Raw genomic sequence first — 16,798 nt, 5'->3', positions numbered from 1 at the left:
ATGGACTGTACATGCCTGTTTCCCACCGTGAAGCATGGAGGAGGAGGTGTGATGGTGTGGGGGTGCTTTGCTGGTGACACTGTTGGGGATTTATTCAAAATTGAAGGCATACTGAACCAGCATGGCTACCACAGCATCTTGCAGCGGTGTGCTATTCCATCCGGTTTGCGTTTAGTTGGACCATCATTTATTTTTCAACAGGACAATGACCCCAAACACACCTCCAGGCTGTGTAAGGGCTATTTGACTAAGAAGGAGAGTGATGGGGTGCTACGCCAGATGACCTGGCCTCCACAGTCACCAGACCTGAACCCAATTGAGATGGTTTGGGGTGAGCTTGGACCGCAGAGTGAAGGCAAAAGGGCCAACAAGTGCTAAGCATCTCTGGGAACTCTTTCAAGACTGTTGGAAGACCATTTCGGGTGACTACCTCTTGAAGCTCATCAAGGGAATGCCAAGAGTGTGTAAAGCAGTAATCAAAGCAAAAGGTGGCTACTTTGAAGAACCTAGAATAATAAGACATATTTTCAGCTGTTTCACACTTGTTTGTAAGTATTTCACTCCACATGTTTTAATTCATAGTTTTGATGCTTTCAATGTGAATCTACAATTTTTAAAGTCATGAAAATAAAAAAAACTCTTTGAATGAGAAGGTGTGTCCAAATTTTTCAGTACTGTATATAGTACACGATGGCTCAGTGGTTAGCACTGCAGTCTTGCAGCGCTGGGGTCCTGGGTTCAAATCCCACCAAGTACACCATGAATAAATATTATTATTTATATATATTAGATTTAATGTTTTTGTCCGATGTGTGTATATCACAGTTTTGCAAATATTTAATACAAATAAATCTACAGTTTTGGGAGAATTTAGAAAATTATTAAACTGCGACTCCAGCAGTGTGTAAATATATACTTTCTATACTTTCAATCTGTGCAGGTACTAGATGCGCATTATCTACACTTTCCATGCTATTCTATATCTCATTCTTACACCCTTACATTTGACAGCTTGCTGCAGACGCACACGCAGTGAAAATGGCGGACGGCAACTTTGATCCCTGCGAGTGCATTTGCTCCCATGACTATGCAATGCGAAGACTGATAAATTTGGTAAGAACACCAATTTTTTTTTTTATAATTTTGCCTTAACAGCACCAGCGATATATCAATTTTTGATATTTTTTTTAAGTGAACAGTTTTTGACTTTTAGAACACTTCAGTCTCTGGAGAGTTTATTGACAAGCCGTATAGTCCACGTCCCAATACTTAGCTGATCATTTTGGGGCTGGCTGCAGAAACCTCTAGTAATCAATCGGTTTCGTTTTTTTTTTTTTGTTTCTCCTTATTGCAAGAGGGGCGACCCAAGCAGAAAACCAACCCTCTAAAGTTTCTATATAATTAGAGTTGATCGAACCCACCAAAAACTGAGACCGGTGGATCACAGCCAGATTTTAAAAAGAGTCCGCTCCGGAATCTGGTGCCCATATAAGTTAATGGGGACCAGAATCCGGAGATTTAAAAACGTTTGTGGAGGGGATGGGGGGGGGTAGGAGCGAGTGCGGTATACTCACAAAGGCGCTGCCATAGCAGCAAACTCTTTCCGAGTCACGCTTTTCCCTTCTGGAGCCGACCATTCAATATTCATTGTTTTGCCTGCCCACCGGCGCTTGTAATTGGTTGCAGTTAGACACGCCCCAACCCTGAGTGCCAGCATGTTAGCTGACTGCAACCAATCACAGGCAGCAAGACGGCCGGTGGGCGGGGAAAGCAGTCTCGCAAATGTGACTCCGGCTTTTTTTTTTTTTAATTTAAATAAATAATAATAATAATAAATTTTCATCCCCAGCCATGATAATGCCGGCTGGGGGCTGGTATGCTCAGCCCGCAGCCACCCGGTATTGCCGCATCTATTAGATGTGACAATCCCGGTGCGATACCGACTCTTCCTGTTGCCTTGGTGCGGTGGCAATCGGGGTAATAAGGGGTTAATAGCAGCACACAGCTGCTACTAAGCCCTAGAATAGTGATGGCACAGGGGTCTATGAGATAACTGCAACACACAAACCTGTAAATAAACAGAGAAAATCCTTTATTTGGAATAAAGTACAAAACACACCCTCCTTCACCTCATTACTAATCCCCAACACCCTGCAGCTCCAGCGTAATCCACACAAGGTCCCACAACGACACATCCAGCTCTGCTACATCTCACAGCAAGTAGCCATAGAGAAGTCTGCCAGCTCTGAATGTAGCCTATTACTGAGCTGCGATGACTGCAGCAGAGACTGTCACAGGCTGGAGGCGCGTCAGCCTGAAACCAATCACAGACGAGAGGACGGCGGGTGGGTGGGGAAAATACGGAAAGCTGCGTGTATGTGATGTACAGTACAGGAAGTGAATGCGCGACCCGGACGCAGTGTGCTGCCATGACACAGAGTCTCAGTAAGTATGAAACGCTCACTTATTTCTTCTTTTGTTTATTTTTACTTTAATTCCCGAATCCGTATTATGCACCTGGAATCCCGGTCCAGGTCCGGCACCCAGATATCATTGAAACCGCGCGGATTTGGACTTTTACAGTCTGGATCCGCTCAGCCCTATATATAATAACAAATATAGAAAAGTACTGCAGTAGGAACATCCTCTATATTTTGATATCGGAGGTGAAGGATCAGGGTTACGAGGTGCTTTTAGAACAGTTTTTTTTTTTTTGCCATACAGTAACTTTCATTTACAAAAAAACAGTATACTATATTTATTTTTATTTTTTTTCCCTTTTATGCAGCTAAGGCAGTCTCAGTCTTACTGCACGGACACCGAATGCTTACAAGAATGTGAGTATATGTACCAGATTTCCGCACAATGTTCAGGATAATATTATCTGTAATTCCAATTCACCTATACGTTGTAACTCTGCTCTGAGTCCCCATTTCAGATTGCCATATTAGCCCCCCAAAAATTGTGAGCGAAATACACTCCTTCTGTGCCTTTTGAACTCCAAATGTATAAGATTTGTTTTACGAGCGCTTGGGAAATCAATACAGCACACACTGCTTAGTATGGTGAACTCAAAGAATTCTCCTTTATTAGTATGTGACCAGTTTATATAGGGTAACAGACAAAGGAAAAGTCTCCTCTGGACTATGAATTGATAAGAACAATAGGGGCGTGAACGGAAATGTGACGCTTCCCCTCCCATCAGTGTTAGCTGAACCCTATGACATCATTAGTTATAAGACAAGATGGACACAATGAGACATGAAACATAATGGATTCTATTCTCTCTCAAAATCAGCAGAGTGAGCAATGCCATTGTTTGGGGGGCAAAGACAACATTGAAATTTTGGGGCCATGCTAGATCGTTATTGTATGGAGAACGTTTGGTCAATCCTCAAAAATCGAATAGAAGAAAAACACCCAGAAATGGTGATAATCTCCAAGCACTGATGAGACCAGAATATGTTGTCACCAGTCAGGATTTGGCTCTCAAGCTGATACCTAGCTACCAGGGTCGAAGGGCAGAAGTCTAGAAGAATAAGGGTCAATTTGACAATGTAAAAACTGATGTTAAAAAAAAAAAAAAAAAAATCTTAGAATTGTGTCTCAGTAATAATAGGAACACTTGACTAAAAGAGCTAAAAACACTAAAGGAGAAAACTTTGTGAAAACCAAAATTTGTGCCTGTCTCAAAACTTTTGGCCATAACAGAATGTTGGGCTTCAGTCTCCCAAGGGACAAATATAAGCACCTTCTGAAGGGCTTAGTCAGCCCCATAGTTCAGCACTGAGCCATGGATTTGTGCCGTACACGGAGGGCAGGTGTTGCCCATCCATGAGGATGGTGTTACTCACACACTGGTATGGAGTATAAAGGTGCGCTCAGGAATTTGAGTGTTTCCACCAGAATGAATGGCAAACGAGATGTACTGGTTTCCACTCCTGTTCTGAAATCTCGTGCTGGGAGCTTCTCGGTGACAGCTCAGACGTACCCAGCAGATGACTGTGAATTTAGGTTTTGTTGCGTAGATACAGGTGGGTGGCACCAGGCCATTGACTTAATCTGAGGTTGTTCTTATTTGGCTTCTTCATGGGCTGAGACTGATAAAACCACTGACAAGTGACAAAGATGCAGCTCATCGTTACACAACCGTAAACCCAACGAAATCTGCATCATCACATGCGACTAAGTCCATAAGTGGGTCACCGAAAGTGTATCCTGTCCCGCTACAGATGGGGGGAGAAGAAATGTTCCTGTGTGCCGATAGTTTGGTGTCCTGGTAGAAAATACATGGGAGACCCAATCTAAAAACAAGACTCCCCTGCCCTAACATGTCTGAAAATCCAATGATTTCATGTGCTCCGTACAATCTCTTAACCACTGCATTACCAGGGCACTTTTCCCTGTTAACGACCAGATACACAGCTGCTAGTACAGGCAGGCCTAACATCTATGTATTTTATTTTTATTGGAGTTTTCATGGCATTTTCAATGTATTTTTTATTTTTTTTTTGGACCACCATATAGGAAAAATGTGCAAAAGAGAAGTGTTAGAAGACGAAAAACATGGGGATCATATTGCAGCTGCCCTCCTACACCGCAGTGCCCCCCCCCCTCGTGCCAAATTTTAAGAGGACCATAACAAAACCAGGGTCCCTCTGTGCAGCTTTATATTAAAAATCTCAATTGTCTATTTGCCGCAATCTCCAACAATTCTGAAAAGGTTCATCTTTGTTTTAAGCTGGCCAAAGGCATTAGATGGATGCGGGCTCAACAATCACCAGGCCGTCAGCTGTCCTTCCATCTCCTCCGTATACAGAGATGGTCAGCTGAAGGCTTCTGTGTTTCTTGTTTGATGGAGCCACTGCCAGATCTCCTGATAATGGCTCACATACACGTGGAACAAAAAGAACGCCCGGTGACATTCAGACACATTAGTTATTCTGCCGAAATCAACGGGTTTGGAAGACTTTTATCTAATGTGTATGAGATCTCTGGAGATGACCTGAAGAGCTTAGACAATCATAGTCCATACTGGGCAAGTGACCTCCTAAGATCCAGGATTGCAGAGTCAAATTTTACAGGCAGTATTAATGACCAGCCCCGTTGTTACAGCCGTCCAGCGGTCCTCAAGTGGTTAAGTGAAACGCTCAAAAAAAGCCATTGTCTGTACACGTCTGACAGTATGTGACGAATGTTACTTTGCTTTTGACAGGTGTGTGTTTAGCCGGGTAGGTGTGTCCGAAGAATGTGTGCACAAAGCTGTTCTATGTTAAACTTTTCACTAACTTTGCAAGCCCTTGCCCTTAGGGATAGGGTTCTTGGCCCTTGTTTTTTTTTTCTTCTTCTTATTTTTGGGGGTGAAGTGGGGGATCGTAAGTGGGGGCATCAAAAAGGGTGGTCTCAGAGGAAGAAAACGCCTTTCAGAAAGCCAAAGTAATCAGCTGATTGCTGGGGGTCCTGCTTTCACCACCTAGAGAAAATTGCTGCATCTTCCAGGGAAAAGACACTGGCAGCCAGGCATTTGTCCTGCAGGGGCTGTCCATGGAAGATGCAGTGTTACAGGTGGGCATTCAGATGAATGGCCATCTGAAAAAATATATATATTATATTATTATATTATATTTTCGTCCGTCTGTCCGTGATGATTTCTCTCCCCCTTCTCCCAATTTCTTATAGGGGAATTCTGTATTGATAGAAAAAAGTTTGTTTTCCCCACATGCAGCTCTTGGGCAATGTACCCATTAAATTCCATTGACATCCATTAAAAATGATATGGTCCTGTCCCTACTTAGTCGGTTTGCCTCCCACACCATAGTGGTTTAGGCACACTTGACTCCTTTTAGTTGAAATATTAATCCTTATTCTTTACATTCAGTTGGAAAAATTTATTTCAGTAATTAAACCAGTTGTTTTTATCTTCTCACCAGTACCAGGACCCAATTCTTCTAGTGATGGAGGTATAAGTATTGCAATGATCGCCATGGCCTGGCTTGTCATCGGTTTGACTTTATACCTGCTGAGACCCAGAAGTCTTCGAGGATCAAGAGCAACTGGAAAACCCACTACACCACATAATGTAAGTGCAGAAACCCACTTTGAGGGTTTTTGGTTTGTTTATAGTGATGAGCGAGCACTACCATGCTCAGGAGCTTTGTACTCGTAACTATTGATGAATGAGCACTACCGTGCTCGGGTGCTCAGTACTCATAACTAGTGATGAGTGAGCACTACCTTGCTCGGGTGCTCAGGACTCCTAATGAGCAGTTGGACCCTTGGATGGGCGCGTCTCGTGTACCGAGTATAATTTTAGGGAGATCAACACTAGCATGAAGTATAGATTAGATTTTTTTTCAAACCACCTCGGACAAGAAGAACTCAGGGGTAACACTGGTGCCTGGCACAAAAGGGCAGGCTTATGCCGGCGTCACACGGGACTATATATCGTGCGATTGCACCCGCCCCCGTCGTTTCTGCGTCACAGGCAATTAGTTGCCCGTGGCGCACAAAGTCGGTAACCGCCGTCACACGTACTTACCTTTTGCACGACCTCGCTGTGGGCGGAGAACATCCTCTTCCTGAAGGGGGAGGGACGTTCGGCGTCCCAGCGACGTCACACAGTGGCTGGCCAATAGAAGTGGAGGGGCGGAGATGAGCGGGACGTAAACATCCCGCCCACCTCCTTCCTTCTGCATTGCCGGCGGGACGCAGGTAAGCTGTGTTCATCGTTCCCGGGGTGTCACACGGAGCGATGTGTGCTGCCCCGGGAACGATGAACAACCGGCGCAGAGAAGAAGAAACGACTTTTTGAAAATGAGCGACGTGTCAACGAGCAACGATAAGGTGAGTATTTTTGCTTGTTAACAGTCGCTCGTAGCTGTCACGCGCTACGATATATCAAATGATGCCGGATGTGCGTCACTAACGACGTGACCCCGACGACATATTGCCCGATATATCGTACCGTGTGACGCCGGCATTAGACAAAACTTTGTAAGGCTTCAGAGACATCACGCAGGCACAAACGTCATAGGACTCGAAAATGGAATTTAAAGTTTGAGCCCCAATGCAAAATCTTCAAAAAGATCCCCAACTATCACAGGTCTTTAATAGTATTATTCTCCTCATTAAAGTGAATCTGTCAGCAAGTTTTTGCTATGTAATCTGAAGAGAGCAGGAGATAGCGGCTACAACACTGAATTCGTTCAGGGATGTGTCCCTTAGGCTACTTTCACACTTGCGTTGAATGGCATCCGTTGCATTGCGTTGTGTGACGAATGCAACGGATGTGTTGCATATAATGGCACAACGGATGCTACAAAACAACGGAAAGCTTTTTTTTTTAATTATTTTTTCTTCTTTACAGTTTTACCGGAAGCAGACTATTGTGAACGATCAGCTGATCACCCGGCGGCCGGGCGCTCAGCTGATCGCTCTCAATAGCCGTTGGCCGGGCGCTCAGCTGAGCGCTCTCACATGCCGGCGGCCGGGGGCTCAGCTGAGAGCTCTCACATGCCGGCGGCCGGGCGCTCAGCTGAACGTTCGGCCACCGAGAAACAAAATAAAGTTTCTGTGATTTAAAAAAAAAAAAAAATGAGCATGCACAGTGAAAAATAAAGGTTTCCGCCGCTCAAAAAAAAGTTACATGCTGCGTTCATTCCGCCCGATGCAGCGTCAAAATAACGACGCTGTGTCGCCCAGCAGATGCAACGCTGACACTTGTATTACAGTGCGTCGTCCATACAAGTCTATGGAAAATAGCGCAGTGCGTTAACGGACTGCGCTATTCTCCATAGTGACGGACTGCGCTGAACGCAAGTGTGAAAGTACCCTTATCAGGCTGTGAGTTGTTCACTTACAATGAAGGTTTTATCACCAGAAAATTATCACTGCCAAGGCTAGGACACATCAAGCCAACCCTCCCTCTGATAAGCAGCTCACTGTCAGTAGACAATGTTCAGAGAGGCTGGTGTGGGCGGGGTTAGCTTTCTCAGCTCTGTTACATGTGATTGTGTCACAACGGCTGCACCCAGTAAACTAAGTGATACATCGTTGAAATCAGGTTCTCTTTTCCTACATTATGCTGCTTTCAGATGAGGTAACAAAAACCTGATGACAGATTCCCTTCAAGGACAAACAGATCTTTTGGACCTTCTTAGTCTTTGGGCCCAGGTCTGATCATGCACTATAGTTACACCCCTTGCAAGGATTTCAACCGTCCACACTTATCACCCCCATTTTTGTGTGACCTCTGCTGTCAGTAAGTTACATACAAGCAGCTCTATATTTTCTAATGTATGTAGCTTTCTGCACCACTCTTTCTAGTCTTTCAAGAAAGCACAACTGTGTATTCTCATTACCCGAGAGGTGTTTTTCAAAAGGATCATTATCCTGAAGTGACGTTTGATTTACGCACTATTGCCACTGGGCAACATAGTACTTGTATATGTGATACATGTGAGATATAGTATATGATATATATTTATGGATATCTATGGTTTGATTTATTTGCCTTTGTGGATTGGATGGATTGTTACCGAGATCTGGTGAGAATTTAATGTCAATATCATCTTTAGAAATATATATTTACTTAGAAACTTTTAGATGTGTTCAATACTTATTTCACCCTCAGAATTTGTGTATATATACCGTATTTTTCGGATTATAAGATGAACTTTTCCTCACAAATTTTTGTGAGGAAAATGTGGGGTGCGTCTTATAAGCCGAATGTAGATTACCGTGGGTTGTAGAGAAGGCAGTGTTGATGGCTGTGCTGCAGGCGGTGAGGCAGGGGCCATCCTGAAAATGTTGGCAGTGCGGGCTTCAAATAATGGTGTCCAGAGTTGGCGCGTGCGCAGATTGCGCTCTCTGCTCAAGACCTAATCTGCGCACGCGCTGCTCAGGCCCATTGAGCAGGGAACTTAAGGATAATGGCGCCCAGAGGTGCCGCATGCACAGATGAGATCTCGGCTCGTCATTGAGCCGATAGCTCAATCTACGCACGTGCCGGAGTGGGTGCCATTTCTTTGAAAAATATCAAGATAGATAAAAAAAAACCACAACCATGCAGAACACCAAGACGAGTGGAAGTGTATATATAACAAGTGTATATATCAATAATATCAATAGAATAGCCAATGTGATGTATATTAGGAGTAAAACTGCTGCTTTATTCACAGGATCGCAGCCATGAACCCCCCGCTCCGCCGGTAGACTAACACCCCCCCCCCCCCGGGTGTCTCCATAGAAGATTTGCACGACCAAATGAATCGCGAAGGGCCAGACTACTCTGAAGTGGATGATTATTCTTCTCTTTCCTTTCTACTAATGCCGATCGGTATTGGGCATTGCCTATCATGTGATACATGGCGGATCGGGGATGTTTGGAGCATGTCGTCTTGTTCCAGATCTCCTTGCAGTAGGATAATTCTTTTCTTTTAAATCGACCGAATGAAACACTGTAAACTTATTTTATTTTTTTAGACTAATACCTTGTCTGGACTTTTTCAGCCTTAATCTAACCTGTTAGACAATGATTTGTCACATTCAGCATCATACATGTCGCTGTTTACTGCTGTGTGAGTTAATCTGATTTTGATGTGTTTCCATATAATCGGTGGTTCCACATTTCCTAATTGACCGCAGAATTTAATTTGGCAAGACGTGTAACTCCGGTCCCATATTGCTGAGTCGGGGAAACTTCCAGTCTCCTGGGATTTTGGGGGTCTTGCATACAGGATCATGCATATTCATGAAGATGTATAGCATTGCTTTTATTACTACACGGTTCCTTTTCTTACACCCTGTGTTGGGTGCTTTTACTTTAGCAGTGTAATAATCTTACCTACATGCCGGTAAGATGAAGTGCCAAGTTATTGTACGTTGATCATGATGCACGTAGAGGATCCATGACCCTGTAGGATGAGATCTCAACATACAGCTACATTACTAGCCCTCAGCTGAAATGCCTAATGTATGTTCTCCAAAGAACGGGCAATGGAACTGATGGAAGGAAATGGTAAATGTAATTACCAGGACCAGACCGGTTGGGGAGTCCATACAGTGATCACAAATGGTCTCTATTAGTAGGTTTTCAAATATGGAGACTATTAGAGCAGACAGATGAGACTGTATTGGCTCACCACCCTAGTATGCCGCACTGGGGTGTCAAGCCCCACGTATGCCCCAGCTGGTGACCAAAGGTTATTTGAACATTACAGAATTGTTTGTTCCTCTATCATGAAGGCATCATACATCAATGTAATGTAGTTTGGTCTCCCCCGGCTGAAATTGATTTTTACATACCGTAAAATATAACCATTCCCGTGATCTGTTACTCCTTTATTTTTTCTGTGTGGACCTTGCATTGTCATGTTTATTGCTGTCGAATTGTAACACAACTTCCTACCGTAATGTTTATATTAATCAATATATGCTGTCATCTTATGTAATGTAAAGCTCGTAGAGGGGCGAGATTCACTAATGGTACTGTATATTTATTGTACTGTACATTGTTTCTTTGGCGGAGATCAGTCAGGTACAGGGGTTGTCATGGACCTGTACCTTGATTACCTATCCTCATCAGACTGTGGGGATGCACGCGCACACACACGTGTTGATGGTGGAAGCTGTATGTACATGAAACAGCCCAACCCTGTACTAGTTGTTCTCAGGTACTGCAGCTCAGCGCCTATAAACTCCTTCACACATACCGACGTAACTGTACGTCTTGTTCTGCTGAGGTGAATGTGTGGGGGGGCTGCCTCCACAAACACTTTATACCAGCTATATTAAAGAGGTTGTCAACTACTTTTACATTGATGGCCTAGCCTAAGGGGTACTTTGCACACTACGACATCGCAGGTGCGATGTCGGTGGGGTCAAATCGAAAGTGACGCACATCCGGCGTCACTGTCGACATCAGAGTATGTGAATCGTTTTTACTACGATTAACGAGCGCAAAAGCATCCAAATCGTATGATCGGTGTAGCGTCGGTCATTTCCATAATTTCGGAAGGACCGATGTTACGATGTTGTTCCTCGTTCCTGCGGCAGCACACATTGCTGTGTGTGAAGCCGCAGGAGCGAGGAACATCTCCTTACCTGCGTCCCAGCTGCAATGAGGAAGGAAGGAGGTGGGCGGGATGTTTACGTCCCTCTCATCTCCGCCCCCCTGCTTCTATTGGCCGCCTGCCATGTGACGCCGCACGACCCGCCCCCTTAGAAAGGAGGCGGTTCACCGGCCAGAGCGACGTCGCAGGGCAGGTAAGTCCATGTGAAGCTGCCGTAGCGATAATGTTCGCTACGGCAGCTATCACAAGAGATCGCAGCTGCAACGGGGGCGGGGACTATCGCGCTCGGCATCGCAAGCATCGGCTTGCGATGTCGTAGTGTGCAAAGTACCCCTAAGGATAGGTCATCAATGTCTGATCGCCCAGAGTCCAACACCTGGCACTCCCACTGATCAGCTGTTCTCGGTGCCAGCAGTAGGTAACTAGAAATGCTCAGTTCCGAAGCTGCCCCCTCAACTGATAGTGGTAGCGGCCGAGTACTTCACATTTGCCTCCTATTAAAATCAATAAGAGGAGGATGTGGAGTACCCGGCCGCAGCCACCATCAGAAGTTGGGACCGTTTTGGAACTGAGAATTTCCTGCTGCCGCCGGGAACGAGAATAGCTGATTGGTGCGGAGTATCTGACCCCCACCGATCAGACATTAATGGTCAATGCTTAGAATCGGTCATCCATGTAAAAGTAGTGGAAAACCTCTAAATCTCTGATATCCGCATATAAATTCTGTCACAGCCAGTATTTGTACGCGTCGTCTCTACTCAGTTCCTCACAACATGATTCTGGGGCACATATGGGTAACTATGATACCCAGAGGCCTATTGAAGGACCCTATCTTTGCCATCTAAGTTCTCCGCTGAAGCTGAGCATATTACCAAGCTTCACAGGAGACCACAGTTTTCACTATACTGTATACTGTGATATCACAGTATATACTATATGCAATTAAATCACAGATTCAGGGAGAAATAAACTGTAAGGGGAAAAAGTTAAAAAAAAAAAAAGGCATCTGTGTCAAAAGTTTAATCTAACAAAATGCAAAAAGTAGTAAACCCAATTGCTAAATGCCTGTAAAATTGCATTTTTTTTTTTTCAAGCCATTTCTCGTCCCTAAAAAAATTACTTTTTTTTTTTTTTCTTCATCAAAATGTTTATGGACCCCCAAATGATGTCAAAACATCAACTTGCTATGCAAAACCCAGGCCACCACCAAGCGCCATCAACTAAAAGGTATAAACATTAGAGGACCTTCAATATGGCGACACAAACCAAAATATATGCGGCCAGAAGCAACATGTATTAGCAGATGTTGTGTGCGCGCGTGCATGTGTGTAATAGATAAAGATCAATATATATTTTATATAAAAATTATTTTTTTTTATCACCACTATATATACCTATAGATATATCTATATATACTGTAGATATCTATATAACTTTGGTATCTCTGTAACCGTACTCACCTGGAGAATCATTTTTCCACGTTAACGCCTTAAAAACAAAACATCCCCCCCCAGAAATAAAAACATTTTGGAATTGCATGTTTTTAACTAGTACACTTTTTTCCTGTTTCCCATCATATGATACGGTAAGATGAGTGATGTCATTTTTAAATCTGTAACTTGTCCTGAAAAAAAACCCAAGTCATTATCTGGCTATGTCAATGGAAAAATAAAACAAGAATTTATGGCTTTTGGAATTAGAGGAGGAAAAAGCAAAAGTGCAGAAAACAAAAAAATTGGGGTTAAATAGATTAGGAACTGAGCTGCGGTATATGAGAATAGCTCTTATGGATTTGGCCACCTCAAGAGCTGCAAACAGCTGATCTGTGGGGGTCTCTGATGCTATTCATGACCTATCCAAGGGGACTGGCACACTGCATCAAATCTCTGGCCAACCCTCCACATGGTACTGTGCTATCCGAATTAGACAACCATGATCAAATTTTGTCCCCCGACATTCGATCTTTCTTGTCGAAAAATCTGTGCCCCAAAATGTTGTGCTCACAAGAAATAATATTAAGTGCAGTCTCTTTTTGGATCTGAAAAGACACAAGATATTTTGTGGGAGACGTGCTCTATCCCAAGGATTGGTCATCAATGGCACCGGTCCTGCTCAACCCCTTCAGCAGAATACACTTAACATGTTGATTTTGTGATCTGTCAAAAAATTGTCTGTTTTTGAGATTGTTGTCTGTGGATTGTAAATCGAACACCTATTACTTGTACTAATTCTCTGTGACATTCCGAAATACAGTGGAACCTTGGATTATGAGCATGATTGGTTCCGGGAGTGTGCTCTTAACCCAAGTTACTCTTATATCAAAGCGAATTTTCCCATAGGAAATAATTGAAACGCAGACAATTCGTTCCACAACCCAAAAATATTTACTGTATTTATACAAACTTATTACAGTAATACAAAATAATGTCCTGTATTCATATAAAATGATTACAGTACACTAATACAAAATACTGTACAGTAAAAAACATAAAGCGAATTAAACTGCACTTTAGCTTACAATAGAATTGTTGATGTGCGAGAGGTACAGTACAAGTAATGTGCTGCACTGGTTAGCAGAAAGAAAGTACAATACTGTATCCATAAATGCAAATTGATAGACATGCTATATAGTATATACTGTACTGTACAATGGTATACTGTATGCAGTACATATGTATAGAACGTTACCTCCAGAGCGGGTTAGAGAGCAGTGAAAGGACGGAACCGGAAGTGTGCACGGTGAGTATTTGCTCTTCTTGCAAAGCATTGCTCTTAAACCAAGTTACAAATGTGTAAAAAGCTTTGCTTGTCTTGCAAAACGCTCTCACACCAAGGTACTCTTAATCCAAGGTTCTGCTGTACTAAGAGACCATGGGACATTCCAAAAAGGCCGAGATCTAAAGTTATTTTACAATCAGATTTTCCGTTCTTGTCTGTTTTGATTTAGGCTTGAACAGTTTACTTGGAGACTAAATTGGCGGAGGAACGCTCAGCTTGGATAGGCCAATTGCTTTTGCATTATATACTGTATGTCAGACGTGTCAAGGAAGAACAAAATGATCAGCACGTGCCCAATCCTTCTCCAACATAAAGACACTAATAGTCAGCCGAGCATGTTTAGCCAATGGCAGTCTAATGTGTATGGGGACCATTAATAAATGTAGGTTAACGAAGTAACAAGAAGTAATCTTAAATCGCAATCATAAACTTAGCAATGAAACTGCAGGAAACCTATAATGTTCTAGTTGTGATGGGCATGATTCTAAAACAAGCCATCGCAACGGGAATAGTGTGATATCTGTAACCAATCCAAAGTGTCCTCGTGAGCCGGTCATGCTGTGATCTGGATATATGCCAATATAGGTCATTGTGTCTGTAACTATTAGGTTGGCTAAATATTACACACCAGGAAAAAAAAAAAAACAAAACTTGGTGATTGCAAAATGCTACCTGACAAAACCATGAAGGCCGAGTCCTGCTAGAAAAAGTGACCAATTCTAATAAGGCTAGATTCACACGACTGTATAGTGGCCACAATCCCCTGCCTGTTCTGGGCCAAATTTATGGCAACACATGAACATTACGATGGTCAATAGCAGTTGGTAAAGGACCCATGATCAGCAACGATTGTACTCTGCAGCACATCTGTGTACAAATGATGATGTGCTGCCGAGAATGATTATATACATATATATTTTTAAGCAAGAGTGCAAGTCATTTCACCCATTGAATACGCATTGTGTTGGTTTGTCTGGTGATTGACAACGTGTTTAAACAGGCCGATAATCATGAATGAGCATGCCTAGGATTCTCCATTTAATAACCCCTGGGAACTCATCCTTAGGCCGGTGTCACACTTGCGAGTGCCTTGCCATCTCTATGCAACTGACCCGCTCCTGTGTGAGTGTGAGTCCGTGCCGGGTGATGCAACGCGAGACTCGCGCGGCACTCGCAAGTGTGAAACCGGCCTAAGAGGCTGAGAGCTTAGCTCCGGAGTCCCATAGTCAGGCTGTAACACAGACACTAAAATATGGCTTGTGTGGGGTCATGCGATTACTTACTTCTGGAGCCACTTGTCTACAGTAATGTTATATGGGCAGGTTAGATCCACTGAACGGCGATGACACCTCATTGTCTATGATTAGCTTAACTCTGGAAACAAAACAACTCTGCAATATTGCACTGATTTACACATTAATAGTTTACAGTTCGGATAAATGATTAACCACCTCTTTAAATAAATCGAAGGATAAGGAAATGTAAATTCGGCATTTGATACAATTGACTGTGTCCCTTTTACCTGTGACTATCGAAGCCTTTTGCCAACAAAACATTGGACCACAATCTGCATGAATTGAAAGACAATCTAATGTTTTAGGAGACAGTGGATGAAAGGATAAGCTGACCATACACATTAGATAGCTGGATCTGAGGACTTTTACCTAGTGGGTATAGAGGGGGGGGGGGGGGGCTTAATGTATTTGACCAACATTTTAGAAGGTATCTGTCATCTCTTGGAATATTTCCACATGGCATCATTGGAAAGCATAGAAATCTGCACACATGGCCAATATTGACCAAATGGCAGTATGAGGGTGTTTGGTAAGGTGCAGGATATACTATTCTAGGCCAGGTCCATACAGTCTCTTTGAAAGAGTGGTCCCAGACCTGTATCTTTCCAGCAATTGCTGCGTGGTGGGCGTTTTAAATTGTTAGGCTATGTGCGCACGTTGCGTATTGACATGCAGAAAATTCTGCAGTGATTTGGCAGTGAATGTGCGTTTCAAAACACATGTATTGTGACTGCCGAATTGATGCAGAATTCAAGCGCTCTGGATGCTTGCTCTACCATAGACCGAGTGGGAGCAGCATCCAAAGCACACAAAATAAGTGAAAAGTTGCTTCTTAGAACGCAGCGATTCGGCAACAAATTTCAGCATGCAAATCACTGCGTTCTAAAACGCAACGTGCGGATGGAATTTGCACAAGTCACATAGACTTTGCTGGGGACGCAGAACGCATGCGTTTACGCTGCAGTGCAAAGCGCAGCGTAAATGCATGAAAAAATACAACATGCGCACATAGCCTTAGACCAATTGAATCCTCTAAGAAAAAAATACCTTATTAATATATTCCTAAAATACTTTTATTAATTATTACTAAAATCCGTCATAAACATTCAAACAGACAGAACACAGCATATACCAAAATTAGTAAAATAGGTGTTTGTGCACAGTGGACACAGCGGTACCTAAATATAACATGGCAAGATATGGGGTCCAATGTTACAAGGGTAAATAATACCCTTATATTCACACACAAAATTGGGGCCTAAGAAGATAATTGCGTCGTCTGTACTCTGCTTAACACCTTTTGTATGGTGCTGGGTACCTTACTAGAGGAAAGCGGGTCAATTAGGGTAAACTGCCATGGATCGGGGGCACCCAAAAAAGTTACGGTGATTACCTCTGCTGTTGGGCAGAGTATAGACAAGGCGCAGTTATCTGAGGCCCCAATTTTTATTTTTTTGTATACATTTACCTTTTGTAACACTGGACCCCTTATCTTGCCGTGTTATATTTGGGTACCGGTGTGTCCACTGTGCACAAACACCTCGTATTTTTCTCTTTTTGGTATATGTTGTGCTCTGTCTGTCTGAATGTTTATGATGGATTTTAGTATTAATTAAGGTATTTTAGGAATATATTAATAAGGTATTTTTTTCT

General features: G+C 43.1%; 1 protein-coding gene across 3 annotated transcripts in view; it reads left to right on the top strand.

The window, feature by feature from the left end:
* Window positions 1–16,245, top strand: part of SMIM14 (small integral membrane protein 14) — a 52,611-nt gene extending 36,366 nt beyond the window's left edge. The window contains exons 2-6 of one of the 3 annotated variants that reach the window (XM_075346973.1): window positions 202–548; window positions 1,012–1,113; window positions 2,789–2,837; window positions 5,931–6,079; window positions 9,180–16,245. In XM_075346973.1, coding sequence (XP_075203088.1) covers window positions 1,039–1,113; window positions 2,789–2,837; window positions 5,931–6,079; window positions 9,180–9,218 — 312 coding nt within the window. In that variant the 5' untranslated portion in view covers window positions 202–548; window positions 1,012–1,038 and the 3' untranslated portion in view covers window positions 9,219–16,245. The remainder of the gene's footprint in view (window positions 1–201; window positions 549–1,011; window positions 1,114–2,788; window positions 2,838–5,930; window positions 6,080–9,179) is intronic. The other 2 variants (XM_075346972.1, XM_075346974.1) reach the window with 2 other exon arrangements.
* Window positions 16,246–16,798: the final 553 nt, after the last annotated feature.

Source organism: Anomaloglossus baeobatrachus, chromosome 1 (assembly GCF_048569485.1).
Source record: "Anomaloglossus baeobatrachus isolate aAnoBae1 chromosome 1, aAnoBae1.hap1, whole genome shotgun sequence".
NCBI lineage: Eukaryota > Metazoa > Chordata > Amphibia > Anura > Aromobatidae > Anomaloglossus > Anomaloglossus baeobatrachus.
The sequence above is the reverse complement of the archived record's forward strand: the minus strand, read 5'-3'. Positions and strand labels throughout refer to the sequence as shown.